Source organism: Diaporthe citri (assembly GCF_014595645.1).
Source record: "Diaporthe citri strain NFHF-8-4 chromosome Unknown scaffold_2, whole genome shotgun sequence".
In the NCBI taxonomy this organism is placed as follows: domain Eukaryota; kingdom Fungi; phylum Ascomycota; class Sordariomycetes; order Diaporthales; family Diaporthaceae; genus Diaporthe; species Diaporthe citri.
Genome location: NW_025064847.1, coordinates 2,653,707 through 2,669,032, shown reverse-complemented (window position 1 = coordinate 2,669,032; position 15,326 = coordinate 2,653,707). Strand labels below are relative to the sequence as shown.

Genomic DNA, 15,326 nt, shown 5'->3' with positions numbered 1-15,326 from the left:
CAGAAGCCCACGCCAAGGGTCCAGGCTGAGCACTTTGGAGTCATCGACTGCAAAGAGACCATCGGTCCAACCGAGACGGAAGAAATCGTGCTTCGTCGGGAGCGGTGAGTACGCTCACCCACCCTCACTTCCACAATCAGCTGACTTATTCCTCAGTCGAAGGCGGCACCAGGACCCTTCATGACTAAAATAGCACTAGCCGGTCAGTCTTGGTGAACCCTGTCCCTTGCCTTTCCCTGTCCCAGGCGCTTTCATCTGTACTCTTCCCGGTGATAGGCTCAATCCCACAATATCGCCCATCGATTCTGCAATTTGTAGTCCAGATGATCAAAGACCGCTGGAGACACGGGCCACTCCTGCCGGGGTGTTGTCGACGGCGTCGCCTCCAAATTCAGATCAGCTTGTCGTTTTCGTTGTCGTTGCCCTAGACCTGGTGTAATTATGGAAACACAATCGAGCTGTACTTTTGCGTTTCTGTCAACGGCATCGATGCAGCTATTTGAATTCCGAGGAGTGCCGGGTGGTTCTGACTTCACCTTATAAGCCGTGTCGGACTCACCATTCTCTTTTGCCATGTTTTGAAACTTTCTGGAATTGGTTCGCAGTCTTCGAGAGGGTGTTCGTCTGCGGCTGTCCCCGTCATTCCTCGGTGGTTGTTCCGATTTTTCCTTTTTTTTTTCTTCAACAGGGAAAAAGCGGGCGTCCAATGGCGACCTGCACACTGAGTCGCGACAAAGCCTGAGTTGCTTACTGCGAGATATGGGAGTCCCCACTTCACTCGCACAAGACGTACCCCCCAGGGTCTCGACGTCCTCGGGCCTAGCAAGGCTTGATACCTTGTGACGAAAATCCCGGTGCGATTGTCGACGTTGAGCTGCTGAGGGTCACGGATGCATGTGTATGGTGGAACGCCGTGGTCACGATGCCCGCATCAATCGCCGTTCCAAGGGAGCAGCTGAACAAATGCAGCAGGGCAAGACTCTTATCTTGATCCTTTTGGCCGCAGCGGCAAGCCGTTCATCACCTCAAGGGGGATGTGGGTTTTGCTCCCGCCCACTGACAGGCTTTTTCCCGAGAATGACAGTACGGAGTGGACCCAAGCCGCTGGCTAGTATCTAGTCAGAAACCCTGCAAGCCACCAGCGGTTCGCTGCACCATCTTCTGCATAAATTGCTTGACGTTGCATTCGAGGCCAGCGTTACGAAGATCTTACGATGGGCCAAACGACCCAGTTCGCATTGGCAAAGGCCAACTAAGTGCCAGCGGCCAAGTCATAGCATTCCCGCCCTCCTGTCGAGGACCATGGCTCACACGTCTCGCCTGCTTATTCGCCCGGTCTTACCGAGTGGCAGTTTCAAAAACAACCAGCCTAGCAATATTCTACCTTGTGGTCGAGGACGTGCTGCAGGCGACCTCGGGACTTCGACGCACCAGAGTGGATCAGGGCGGTCAGTCCATAGCAGATTGTCCACAATGAGAGGAGCTCCTCGCTTGAAAATCCAGAAGATGGTGGTGGGCCCCTGGGAATTTAGATCCACTGTGGGTGACACCACGCTCCAAAGCGCCCCAACCTGGGGCCAACATATCGCAGATCAGGCTCTGGCGGCAGGGATAGAGCTTGACATCATTTCTGGCATGACTGGCACGTGGCTTGATGGTATTTGAAGTACAGGGCCTTTGCCCGGGGGTCGTAACACGATCAAAATGGAGAAGCCAGGTCGAGGAAACCAGGGGCGATCCATCGACGGCCAGAGGAGTTGCCGCAAACAAAGCAAAACACAGGCGTACGCTAGCAATATGCATAAAATTACATCTCATACTCGTCCGACACTTTACTAATTCCGAACCGTCAGGACGACTCTACGACACGATGGCGACGGCGCAGGGTCTCAGCAACTCCACTCGTCAGCTGAACTACAAGAACCTCTCCCGCGACCGCCACGACATCCGCCTCCTGGAAATCCAACCCGCCAGTGACATCAGTGACATAATCGTCGCCCGCCTCGTCAACCGACAGCTGACTCCTGACCTGGAATACGTCGGAGTGTCGGCTCTGTACGGGGACACTGATGTCTCAGAGAAAGTCCAGATAGACAACAAGCGCATCGCGCTGCCCGCCAACCTAGGGCAGGCCCTACGACATGCGAGGGCAGTCTTCTCGCAGTCCGACACGAGCTCGAATGCCTCCGAAGGAGAGGGGTCCTCGATGGAGGCGAGGAGGTCAAAGGATCCAAAGCCCGACAAGAAACCACCTCGCTGGCTCGGCAACATCCTCCGCGGCCTTGGCTTCCAACGACCCGAAGTTGACCGCGCAAAGAACCAGAGCACAACGCTGCTCGTCTGGCTGGACGCGGTCTGCGTCAACCGGCGAGACGCACGGGAGCAGAAGGAACAGCACAGGATGATGTCGAACGCATACCGGAACGCCAAGGCCGTCGTGGGATGGCTGGGCACCAAGGACGAGATGAGCGACATAGCCGTCAACGTCATCCGAACCTGTGACAGAGCCCTCCCGCACCACTTTGGTACCCCCGAGGACAAGGAGCTTCACCCGGAAAACTACCCACCACACTACGTCTGGATGGAGGAGATCAAGCCCCTGTGGCACATGCCCGAGGGCATGACGGATTTCTGCGACCTGCCCAACGTCATCGCCCTCTCGAAATTCCTCCAGAGACCATACTTCCAGCGAGACTGGATTCTGAACGAGCTGGCGCTGGCAACTTTCCCGACGTTCCTGGTCGGTGACGAGATCGTGAGCTGGTCCGAGGTGCTGCGGTGGAATCGGTGCAACGAGGAGTTGATCGACGTGGCGACTGCCCACTTTCCCGAGGAATACAGGAAGGTGATCGAAAAATTCATCCCACTGGGCACAGTAAGTGAACCCTCAAGATACCTTGATTTTTTCCCCCTCCAAATGCGCTTAGGGCATCCACTCGTTATGCACGAGCCCCGGCCCCAGAGTCACAAGCTCCTGGAACTGCCCTACCTGGTCGCGCCCATTCCCTTAACTCGCCTGTCGTCACCTAGACCAAACATAACTAATACCTTGGGTCCAGGTGTATACTATGCTGAAGGAATTCGAAAGGAGGAGGGACAGTCCAAGCTATGGCTCTGACACGAGGTCGATGCTCACGCGTGGCTCGTCCAAGAGCAATTGAGTGAGTGGCTCTGGATCACGAGGAAAGGCACTTTGAAGTGCTCGTCGTGTGCGGTGTTGGTTACGAATGGCTCATGGCTTCCACGGAAGAAACGATTTTTCTTCTTCTCGATCTAGTCTTTATATACCCACAGCCCCTGTTATCTGATTACCCAACCTGCCAACGGTCGAGCCTTCACACCTGACCTGTCTCTTATGCCTCTGATAGCTGTTGTTGCGTTGCGTTTGATCTCGTCCTCGTCCATGTTCACCAGCTGCCCCTTCTCAACGACTAACTTCCCGCCCACGATCACGGACTCCACGTCCGCCGCGGTACAGCTATGCACCACCACGGTCACTGGACCGATGCCGCCCTCGACGATCTGCGCCTCCTCAAAAGGTGCCGCACTAATCGGAACACCCACCACCACAAAATCCGCCTTCTTTCCCGCTTCCAAACTCCCCACGTCCCCATCCAGGCCCAACGCCTTCGCACCATTGATAGTCGCCATCTCCAGCACGGTCGTGGCAGGCAGAGCATCGGCCTTCATCCTCGTGCCCGCCTGCAGCACGCTCGCCATGTGCATCTCGCGGAACATGTCATAGGTGTTGTTGCACGGCGCGCCGTCCGTCCCCAGGCTGACATTCACGCCCGCAGCCAGCATGTCCGGGACCGCGGCGACGCCCGACGCGAGCTTGCAGTTGCTCGTGGGGTTGTGCGCCACGCTGACGCCCCGGGAGCTCCGCGCGAGAAGGGGCAGGTCGGCCGCCGCGTCCAGGTGCACCATGTGCGCGAGCACGGTCTTGAAGGAGGAGCCCTCCGGGCCTGCGTCGATCAGGCGCGCGTCCTCGCAGAACTGGACGGGCGTCCTGCCCTCGTAGCAGTCCCGGTAGATCTCCCGGTCCCGCGACGCCTCGGCGCAGTGCATGGTCAGGTTGGCCCCGTGCTCGTGGCAGGCGGTCCCGATGGCGTGGTGCTCGGAGAGCGGTGACCCTCGGGGCGTGCTGGCTGCCATCCAGACGTGGAGCCGGTCGGAGAAGGAGCCGTTGTGGGCTTGGTGGGCTGCGAGCGCGGCTTTGATGGACATCTGCGCCAAATCCCTGTCACGGACGTCGGAAATCTGAGTGTCGGCGGCGGTCCTCTGTGGTTTTACCAACTTGCCCTGGCGAGGGAATATGTCAGTATCCTGGTATTCTGGCATGTTTCAAGTCCCTTGCAAATGTTATGGCTTACCAGGCAGGCCCTAATTCCAGACTCGCCCACAGCTCGTACAACATTGTCGAAGCCGGCGCTATGCGTGAGCATCGCCTCGAGGAATGTTGTCGTGCCTCCTTTGAGCAACTCAGCAATCGTCAACCGAGCTGCGTGATATCCATCGTCTGTGTCATAAGACGCCTCTAGAGGCCAGATGGCATCGCACATCCATGGATGAAGCCATAAGTCCTCGGCCAAACCTCTGAGGAGGGACTGAACCGTATGACAATGAGTATTGATCAGACCAGGTATGATGATCTTGCCAGCCAAGTCAACTATTTGGACTTCTTGATCTCTTGGGAACTCAGGATGCGCAGTAACGGCCGAGTATTTGTCCACCAAGGCTATGCGATTGCCAACAACCAAAATTGCACCGTCAAGAATGATCTCGCGCTTATTGTTGACCGTGATGATTGTGGCATGCTGGTAAAGTGTAGACATCATGGCTCCTAAAACGAGGCGAGTCTCGGTGTTCGTAATCGTCTTCAGTGTAACACAGTGTTGAGTTAAAATCTTAAAAAATCATGTCGGTAGTTGCATTCATGCGGTCCTTCTCCGGCATTTCTAAGCAATCAGTCGTCCGGCAGGCGGGGGATTCGTGTTCCTCGGAGTACTCCGGTTGGTTGAGGGCTTTCACCTTCGAGAGGGGGATGATAAGAAAATTGCCAAAGGCAGCGTATCATTCAAAACCAAAATCAGAGCCGGCTTTCCTCGAACTTTCAGCTGCGACAGAAAGTCTTCGAGAAGGTCGAAGCAAAAGTGGTGATGATATGGCTGTCCGAGTTACCCCTGAAGCGCGAGGGAGACGACAACACTGACGAGTCGTACGCAACGTCCAAACGCGGCAGCGGCATGACTGAGAAGTCTTCTCGATGGCGAAATGTCAGGGAATACGTTACCAGCAAGGAGGGATGGTTTGGGAATTATGTACGTTGTAGTCTGCTCCGTCCCAGCCTGGAGTTGTGCACGCACAGACATCACTGACAATGATCTCCCAAGGACTATCTCTACCTCGTTACACCAAACATATGGCCCATGAACAAGATTTACAAGGATCATGAGCCTCCATTCTACGGTCTCAACGACGAGGTGCCTATCTTGTTAACCATAATCCTCGGCTTACAACACGCTTTGACAATGATCGGCTCCGTCGTCTCTCCTATCCTTGCCCTCGCCGGCGGTGCCTTCTACCTAGACACGGCGACAACCGAGTACCTCGTCTCCGCCTCCTTCATAACCACAGGCATCGCGACTGCCCTCCAGGTGACGCGCATCCACATAGCCAAGACGCCGCTGTTCATTGGGACCGGCCTATTGTCCGTGGTTGGCCCAACTTTCGATATCATCGCCATCGCCATCGCCTACACGGCCAAGTTGTACGCCAGCGGCTCCTGCCCCACGGGCCCAGACGGGACCCAGCTCCCCTGCCCTGACGCCTACGGCGCCCTCCTCGGCTCGCTGCTGTGCACCGTCTGGATCCAGATCGCAATGTCGCTCGTCCCTCCCAGGCTGCTGAACAGGGTCTTCCCCAAGCTCGTCACCGGCACGCTCCTGCTCCTCGTGGGCGTCTACCTCATCGGCAACGGCATGCAGAACTGGGGCGGCAGCAGCAGCTGCCACGACGGGACGGGCTTCTACGCGCTCTGCCCCAGCGTCGACGCGCCGCGGCCCCTGCCCTGGGGCGATCCGAAGCTCATCGGCCTCGGGTTCAGCGTCTTCGCGACGATCGTGCTGGTCGAGTTCTTCGGGTCGCCCCTGATGAAGTCCTCGAGCGTCATCTGCGGGCTGGCGGTGGGGTGTGCCATCTCGGGCGCGACGGGGTACTGGAGCCCCAGTCAGATCGAGCAGGCGCCTGTGGTGACGTTCCTCTGGGTGAGGACGTTTAAGCTCTCGGTAGATGGGGCTCTAATTTTGCCTTTACTCATCATGTTCATCTGCCAAGGCGTCAGCACCATGCCGGATGTCCTGGCCACGGCCGAGATCTCCGGCGTCGAGATCGAGGGGACCCGGTTCAACAGCCGCATACAAGGAGGCATCCTCTGCGACGGCCTGGGTAGTCTGTTTAGTGCGCTGGGAACGGCCGGGCCGATGGTTGGCCAGGCCGGGAACAACGGCGTCATTGTGCTCACGGGCTGCGCGAGCCGGAGAGCAGGGTGGTGCGCCTCTGGCTTCCTCATACTGATGGGCATATTCGGCAAGTTCGGTGCCATCTTCGCTTCGATGCCGCCCTCGGTCTTGGGTGGAATGCAAGTCTTCCTGTATAGCACCATTGCCGTGGCTGGCGTGCGGGTGCTGGCGTTGATACCCTGGACGAGGCGGAATCGTTTCATTCTGTCGACGTCCCTGGCCATCGGCTTCATGGACATTGTACAGCCGACCTGGTTCAGCCAGGTACTCGATTACAGCGGCTCGAACGTGCGCTTGTCTGGCTTCTTACAAGGCGTCAATTTGATTGTGGAAACGCCTTTCATCATTGCCGCCGTAATCGGGGTGTTTTTGAACCTCCTGCTACCGGATGCGGAGGTGGGAAGTGGGCGAGTACAAAGCCTGGCAGGTAGTCTGAGAGACGACTAGCAAGTCTGCCAAGATAATGCAGAGTTGGTTTCAGAGATGTGTGGATTTGAAGCGACTATGACATATAGAAAGGGGTGGCCAATGTATCCCTAGAGAACTAGAATGATAACAAATAGAACTACAGAATGTTGCATACATCGACTGAGACGATCTTCTTCTGAACTATGTCTTTCCCCTCACCCAACTCTCATTTATGAATCCAGAAGCCTTGTGTCACGAATTTGGCCGCTATACTATAAGGACAAAAGTGACGCCACTAATGCACAGTACACCCGGGTCCTTATAACGCGACACCTTGTGTTCTCATCTTGTGTATATGTGGGAAGGCTCACCTTCGCAATGTCTCTCGAACCATCTACTCTGCTAGTTCTGCGTGAACAGGTTCGCAAGACTTGTATTCAGGATAAACCAGGAGTCTCAAAGCCCAAAGACACGGGATGAATATGAAGAGAACGGGTATTCGTACCCGCCAAAAAGGAGGGTACACCCGCTCATCACTCGCGCCATAGCTGCAGCTCATCAGAGCACATCACCCAGGCCTATTCGCACACCTACACACCCTACACTCAGCACCCCCACACCCAGCACCCATACACCCAATCTACACACTTGATTAGCATACCTATTAGCCCTAAGCATATGAATTAAATATGCAAATGAGGCATATAGATATTAGATATGTAAACTAGGTGTATGAATTGAATATGCGAATTGGGCATGTAAATTAGATGTATGGGTGTACCCTCCGTTTGCAAATATCCGTTCTCAATATGAACGCCTGGACTTAGATGTAAGGTAAATATCGAAAAAGGTCTATACATTCTTTGCTCGCATGTAGGAAGTTAAAATTTAGTCCTGCTATATGTTCACGATGTAATCATACCGTAAATCTCCATTTTCTACAAGTAGATTACTTGTCATAAAGTTTCTGAGGGCTGATCGAGGATCTACTCAGTATGTGCGTATTACCCTGTGCGCATGAGACGATCTGCGTACGCTCTACAACCAAGTGTGCACGATGCTTCCTGACAACATCTTGAGCCTGCGAGACGGCATGGTTATAGAGGGAGTGCAGAGGGCCAGATCCAAACCGGTCAGACCCATGGAAGCGACGCTCTGGAGACAAGACCTCGGGAATCACACGACAGGCAGTCAGGCAGCCAACGTAGTGTGACATCCTGATTTTCGAGTCACGAGACTGGCCAGACAGGCCGCAGGTGCAATTAAAATTGTAAGTTTACCTTGGAGCGGTCGTCGGCCGTTACAGAAATTACACTTTAGTCTCGCGGTGCGGCTACAATCGTACTAATGGCTCCAATGGCTGACGCTATTCGCAACCGGAATCTGAGTAAGCTCCCGAACAGCATCCCCATCGGCGGCCATGCAGAAGCCCGGAACATGTGACACAGCCGTGTCACGTCAACTAGGTGCGTGTGATGGCAGATCTGAGAGAAACGGCCCGTTCGCGGCGCCGCTGCAAACAATTTGTGCTTTTTTGTTGATACATATTGCCTACCGATTTGCGCCACGTCGCACACGCAGGGTCGCCACTCGGGCCATCACATCCACCAACGCATAGCGCTGGCGCCAAGGCATTGGTTAATGGGCAGGCTGTCTGTGCCACCTATGGGCAACCGCGTTATAGTCTATGCGGGTGACCGAGATCCCCCGCAATATCGACTACTATCGACTACCATATCTGGTAAATGTCTCTCACGGATGTTGGCAGTGGCAAACATGCATGAGTCGAAGCATCACCTTGCATGTAGGGGCTATAGGCGTCGTTGGTCGCATATCAGACAAGATTGTGCGGAGAAAATAATTCATGCTCTGGAGAATGCCAGGGAAGTGCCTGCGACGTTGTGCTAGCCGGAGAGGAAGATCTGCCAAGATCTGGAGCCTCCCGTCGCATTCGGGGGCGGGCGTGTGCCGATCTGGATGGACCCTTGCGGCGATTACGCGCGGCAAATGCAGCGCGCCTCTTGAGAGAGACAGGCAGACAGGGCGAGCAATCGCCTTGTGGGCTTCCAGGCTCGATGATCCAAATCAGGATTGCGTCGTCGTCTGGGGCACAATCACAAGGGATCAGCAGGCGCCTTGATCAGCCACGACGGATACAAGGCATGCGGGGGCGTCAAGTAGGTGCTGGTCGAGTCAGAGGGCCTGCAGCAGTCAATCCCTGACACCGGGCAAGGCTGGCCGGCGGACGATGCATCAAGGGACAGACAAGCAGACGGCCATACGGCATTGTTTGTGTATATTTGTGTTTCGAAACATGACTTGCTCTCCTGGTCTGGCAGATGGCTCTGTGCAGTGCCATCAAGTTCTGCAGGTTCGGATGCCCAAGTGGGAGAGCGGCCGTGCGGGTCCCTCATGCATTGACGGCAGGTTACGATAGGCCAGATGTGGGGATGTTTCAAAACACTCCCTTGTTCCCCGTAACGAGGAGTGACAGCGTCTCGGGGGAAGAGAGTGACCGAGCGTTCATCCGAAGATGCTGTCGAATGGAATCTTTTAACCTTAGAGTGAGAAACAACAGTGCGAGCCAGTCAAGGCTGTCGAAACAAGCCCAACTCGAAACAAGTTCGTCCATTCCACGGCAAGACGGCTTAATTGCCCGGTAACCTTACTCGTCGACGGGTAGGCGCAAAGAAAAAAGTGAGGCATAAACCCGAACAGAGGCCAGCAGATTAGGCCAGCGGGATCAATTGACGTGGCCGTCTCTCTCTCTGTCCATGCAGCCCGGATAGAGGATTTGCTTGGTTGGGCACCCGGCCGCGTGCCTTTGTCCGCATTGCTGCCCTGACGCGCATACAGCTGGGGGCAGTCACACTCGGCAAAGAGCTGGTTGTGGCCCAGTCGAGCAGCACGGCGAGAGGCGAGGTGAGGAGGAGGCGAAAAGGGGGCCCACGACTTGTGTACAAACATGGCCTGCATTGACATATTGACAGGCTCAATCTCCCCACCGAGCCGCGAGGTCCAAGCTAGCCAAACAACGGCCTGCAAGGCACGGAAACTAAAACTGTCAAACGGCGCTAAGTCGACAGGGGTGACGGACCACCCCTGTCGCGGGATGTTTCTGAAACGGAAGGTTGACCACCAGTTCCATTTTGGGAGGGCAAGCGCCATGACGGTGCTTATGTCAACCGACGGAGTCTGACGATGGGGCGTTAACAAGCTGCAGGCGGTGAAGTGCACAACTGGCTGACTGGCAGTCGAGCGAGGCGAAGACCAGATGGGGGCGGTATGAAGGGAAATATCAGTGCTATGATCAGGGATACGCAGGAGATGCCTCGCTACCTGTGTACAATTACAGTAGAGTCCAGATGCAGTCCAGATCCAGGGGCACTGAGCCGTGGCGAATCACGGCACACGGGCAGGGTTGCCCTTTTTGGAAGGGAGGGACGGGTGCATGAGAAGAGCTGCAGAACCACGCAACGACAGGCCAGGAACTCGTCCTCGGTGGGCCGACGGCAACTCAATCAAGCACCCTGCATCATCCCATCTTTAACCTCACTTTACTTTCGACATTCCATGTCCACCCATCGCCGTGGCCCCGTGGCGGCAGAACCATGAAAAGAGAGACTTGGCTCACCGGACAAGGTTGGGCAGAGTTTGGATCTGTGCGCTGCTGATTGGCGCCGGGATGGCTTCTTCTCTAGCACGATACAGCACCACCTGCTGAAGCTTGGTCCCATGTCAAGCTTCGTCTGACACGCAGTAGGGGCAGCTTGTCCACGCTGGGCACCTGCTTGCGAGACGTGTACGGTGTGCGTGTGCGTGTTCGTGCATGCAGCCTGTCTGCATGTGTGCGTGCGAGAACATGCGTTGGGATGGCAGGTGGCAGGTCCCAGGTGAGTTCTTCATGCCGCATCGCCCCAATACGCCCGCCGTACGTCCGTACAGCCAGCTAACAAGTAGATTAGCAGCTACCAGTCAGTAGATACGTGTTCCGATGTGCTAGATTTGTCGTTCGTTGAGGTGGTACCTGACATCTGCCGCCCGGACCTGGATGCTCGCGGGTTGCCGCCCGCGGGCGTCTCCCAAAATACCCGTCCTGCTCCAGAATCGCTCCGATTAGGCACGGAGAATGCCTGGATCTTGATTTCGGGCCAGAAAGTCCGGCGGAACGGTGAGTATCTCCACGGCTCGTGACAGGCATCAAGGACAGGTCCAGATCGAAAGTGTAGGGGGCATGAGGGACACTGCTCTCGCTACCATCAGACGAGGAACACCGGAGGACCAAACAGGCAGAATAATAGAACAGTATAGGGCAGGGTTCCGGGATATTTTCAATAGCGACTCGACACGCGGGTGGGGTCTGCCACAGCACCGAGGGGGTGAACAGGTGGAAACACGAAAAAGCCGGGATGGGTTGACTGGTTCAGGGGAGCTTGAGCTCTGGCGCCGCAACAGTCAGGGTGGGCGCCTTCGCTGGATGGGACCCTCCCTCCCATCACCACATCCCTGCAGCCCCTTCAACACCATGCCCGCCACCTTGGATCTCCCGCCTCTCCCACCTTGCTTTTAACACGACGCGACCCAACTACAACCCTTAGTTCCTTTCCCTTCTGCCACTTTCATCACATCTTCTTCATTCATTCTTGACAGCTACACGCTCCTGTGGAGTCATTCTTTCCTTTCCTCCCACCTCGATCCGCCACTCTGCAGAGCAGTAAGCAGTATCGCAGCCTTCTGTCTCAAAAACCCTCTACATGTGAGTATTCATACCGTCAATCACAGTCATTCTTGCTTCTTCTGTGACGTCCTCGTCATGACCCGCTGCAAACCACCAAGACATCCAACTCATCACTTGTCCCTGCCCTGTGTCGAGACCCCCATCATCTGCCACTGCGCCCCCCAAGTCAACAACACCTTGAAGCAAGGGCAACCACGGGGGCAAGCGAGCAGCTTGTCCTGTTGAGCTTTATTGTCTCATATCTGATCATGTGGGGGTGGCGGGTGACTCGACCTCGAGTGAATTGTTACCACACATTGGGGCCATTGGCAAGGCATTGCCCACAATGCCATCGAGGCAGCTTTGTTTGGCAGACCTGGCACAAAGAACAGCATTGTCACAATCATCCATGGCATTGTGATTCAATGGGGGCCGTGTCTGTGCTGTTTATTGTGCCTGCTTGCTACTTCTACCTTCCCTTCACTCACCACCAGTCGAGTCCTCACCATTTGAAATCCTCTGCCATACAAAACATCTCACTTTTTCTTTCTCTGCACAACTGTCCCATTTCCATCCACAAATCGTTGTTTCCTTTCACAAAAAGATCGATTCTGCCAGCCAGAAACATTCTGCAACTGTTCTTTACAGCTACACTGCGCAATCCGTAACACGTATTTTGCAACCTACTGACATCGGACACCTCAGACATCACCTTTACTTTCCTTCCAAGTCATTTCATCCACAAGACATAGACGAATAGCTGTGCTACGTCAAGATGATCTTCTCCAAGCTCATCACGAGCGTCCTGCTGGCGCTCCCCGCCTTGGCGGCTCCAGCTCCTCAGGCCTCTGATGCTGCTGCTTCGGGTAGCAGCAGCTACTGGCTCGCCGACATCGCCAGGAACGGCGCCCCGGCGTTCGGCACGGCAGACTACAAGGTCTTCCGGAACGTCAAGGACTACGGTGCCGTTGGTGACGGTGCTGCCGACGACACTGCCGCCATCAACAAGGCCATCTCGGACGGTGGTCGCTGTGGTCAGGGCTGTGGATCGTCCACGACCACACCTGCCATCGTTTACTTCCCTCCCGGTACCTACATGGTCAGCGAGCCGATCGTGCAATTCTACTACACCCAGCTCGTCGGTGATGCAGTCCAGCTTCCTACCTTGAAGGCCCTGCCTGCTTTCGAGGGGATGGCCGTGATCGATGCTGACCCCTACAACTACGAGGATGGCAGCAACTGGTACACCAACCAGAACAACTTCTTCCGCCAAATCCGAAACTTCAACATCGATCTCACCGGGCTCGACCAGTCCAAGGGTGCGGGCATTCACTGGCAGGTGGCTCAGGCAACCTCGCTGCAGAACATCCACTTCAACATGGTTCAGGGTGGTGACGCTGCTAACCAGCAGAAGGGCATCTTCATGGACAACGGCTCTGGCGGTTTCATGAGCGACCTGTCGTTCACCGGTGGCGGTATTGGCATGTTCATTGGCAACCAGCAGTTCACCACGCGTAACCTGACCTTCAGCAAGTGTAACACCGCAATCTACATGAACTGGAACTGGGTCTGGACGCTCAAGGACGTCAAGATCGACAGCTGCGGACTCGGTCTCGACCTTAGCACGGGCGGCCCCGGTGCGCAGACTGTCGGATCTGCTCTGTTCCTTGACAGCACCATCACCAACACCCCGATCGGCGTCAACTCTTCGTACGCCACCACGCAGACTGGTACGAACGGAACCCTGATCATCGAGAACGTCGACATGAGCTCTGGCGTGGACATTGCCGTCAAGGACTCCAGCAGCGGCGCGACCATCCTTCCAGGCAACCAGAAGGTGGCAAACTTCGTTCAGGGCAACACCGTCTCCGGAGGTACTCCTGTCAAGGCTGTCCAGGCTTCCCAGTCGACCGCGGCCAAGCCCGAGTCTCTGCTCAACTCAGCTGGCGGAGTCTTCACACGCAGCAAGCCTCAGTACGAGACCGTTCCTGCTGCCAACTTTGTTTCGGGTCAAGTCCGCGGGCGCGAAGGGTGACGGCCAGACCGACGACACGGCAGCCATCCAGAAGGCCATGGACAGCTTGACTGCCGACCAGATTCTCTACTTCGACCACGGCGCATACATTATCACCGACACTGTCAAGGTTCCCAAGGACATCAAGATCACCGGTGAGATCTGGCCCTTGATCATGGCCAAGGGAGCCAACTTCGCCAACATGGAAGCCCCTCGCCCTGTCTTCCAGGTCGGCCAACCAGGTGACACTGGTGCCGTCGAGATGACCGACCTCATGTTTGAGACGGCCGGTCCCGCCCCAGGCGCCATCATGATCGAGTGGAACCTCAAGGCCTCTTCTCAAGGTGCGGCGGGCATGTGGGATGTTCACAACCGTATTGGTGGTTCCGCTGGCACCGACCTGTTGGTCGGACAATGCGCCAAGAACAACGGCACTACCCACGGCGCCAACGAGGCTTGCGAGGGTGCCTTCATGATGATGCACGTCACCAGCTCCGCCGCTGACGTCTACCTGGAGAACACCTGGTTCTGGGTTGCCGACCATGACCTCGAGCCCACTGCCAACTCGGCCCAGATCGACATCTACAACGGCCGCGGCGTTCTGATCGAGTCCCAGGGCCCTGTCTGGTTGTACGGCACCTCATCTGAGCACTCCGTCCTCTACAATTACCAGCTCGTCAACGCCTCGGCCGTCTACATGGCACTCATCCAGACCGAGACTGCCTACTTCCAGGGCAACCCAGTCGCGCCCACACCCTTCACCATCAACGCGACCTACACTGATCCTAACTTCGACGGCGTCGCATCCAAGGACGCTCGCACGTGGGGTCTCCGTGTCGTGGACTCCAAGGATGTCTTTGTGTACGGTGCCGGTCTGTACTCGTTCTTCGACGACTACAACCAGGAGTGTCTCGTTACCGCGGACTGCCAAAGCAACATGGTCTCGATCGAGAGCTCGGCGGTGCACCTTTTCGGCCTGTCCACCAAGGCCGCCACCAACATGGTGACTGTCGATGGCGAGTCCAAGGCGCTTGACGCCGACAACCGCAGCACTTTCTGCGCGACGCTCAGCTACTTCAGCACTGCCTAGGGTGCCACACGCGCAGCACAAGACCTTCTCGCATTTGTGCGATGACGACTTCACTTCTTTATGATCGGCCCACAGTGGCATTTTTCACGATTCTCTTCTTCTTTCTCCATGAAGGCCCTTCGTGGGTAGCATGGAAGGCGTTTCGGTTCGTAAGGGAAGCTGGAGATACCATCTGGATATGAATCCATCGATTGTTTTCAAAAATTCAAATTGGGAGGACCAGTACATAGAAAAAGGCCAGGGTCACAGTGTGCCCGTTCTCGTCGGTTGATGGGAGGGCCAGTACATAGGATGATCAATGGATTACTCTCAAACAAATATGACTGCCTTGCCTCTTGTCTGACCTGAAATGTTCAACCTGAAATTCAGTGTGTCACGGTATGCTTCTAGATGTAGAACATGCTGCAACGGTCAGTGACAAAGACGAGGAATTGTGCCAAGACCTTGCTGGTGCTCTGTGGAGGCAGCCTGCCTTAGCCCGGCAGTTGCTAACAGTGCTGCACCGATGCTTACCCAGACAATGTTAGTGCAGCTTGGATTCTCTCAGGCCCCACCAGTTTCTGGGAGGCCAGCGAG

General features: G+C 55.8%; 4 protein-coding genes across 4 annotated transcripts; 3 read left to right on the top strand and 1 right to left on the bottom strand.

The window, feature by feature from the left end:
* Nucleotides 1-1,870: 1,870 nt before the first annotated feature.
* On the top strand, nt 1,871-3,161 carry INS49_006359 (uncharacterized protein; the record flags this gene model as incomplete). Its single annotated transcript, XM_043167131.1, has 2 exons — nt 1,871-2,875; nt 3,060-3,161. 2 exons carry the CDS (start codon nt 1,871-1,873, stop codon nt 3,159-3,161), a joined length of 1,107 nt encoding a protein of 368 aa, XP_043028275.1.
* A 139-nt stretch (nt 3,162-3,300) lies between these two features.
* On the bottom strand, nt 3,301-4,445 carry INS49_006358 (uncharacterized protein; the record flags this gene model as incomplete). The annotated part of the gene is made up of 2 exons (XM_043167130.1): nt 3,301-4,302; nt 4,374-4,445. The coding sequence occupies 2 exons, from the start codon at nt 4,443-4,445 to the stop codon at nt 3,301-3,303; spliced, it is 1,074 nt and encodes a 357-aa protein (XP_043028274.1).
* Nucleotides 4,446-5,159: 714 nt separating this feature from the next.
* INS49_006357 (uncharacterized protein) lies at nt 5,160-6,968 on the top strand (the record flags this gene model as incomplete). Its single annotated transcript, XM_043167129.1, has 2 exons — nt 5,160-5,321; nt 5,394-6,968. 2 exons carry the CDS (start codon nt 5,160-5,162, stop codon nt 6,966-6,968), a joined length of 1,737 nt encoding a protein of 578 aa, XP_043028273.1.
* A 5,453-nt stretch (nt 6,969-12,421) lies between these two features.
* Nucleotides 12,422-14,750, top strand: INS49_006356 (uncharacterized protein; the record flags this gene model as incomplete). Its single annotated transcript, XM_043167128.1, has 2 exons — nt 12,422-13,655; nt 13,705-14,750. The coding sequence occupies 2 exons, from the start codon at nt 12,422-12,424 to the stop codon at nt 14,748-14,750; spliced, it is 2,280 nt and encodes a 759-aa protein (XP_043028272.1).
* Between the last annotated feature and the right edge of the window lie 576 nt (nt 14,751-15,326).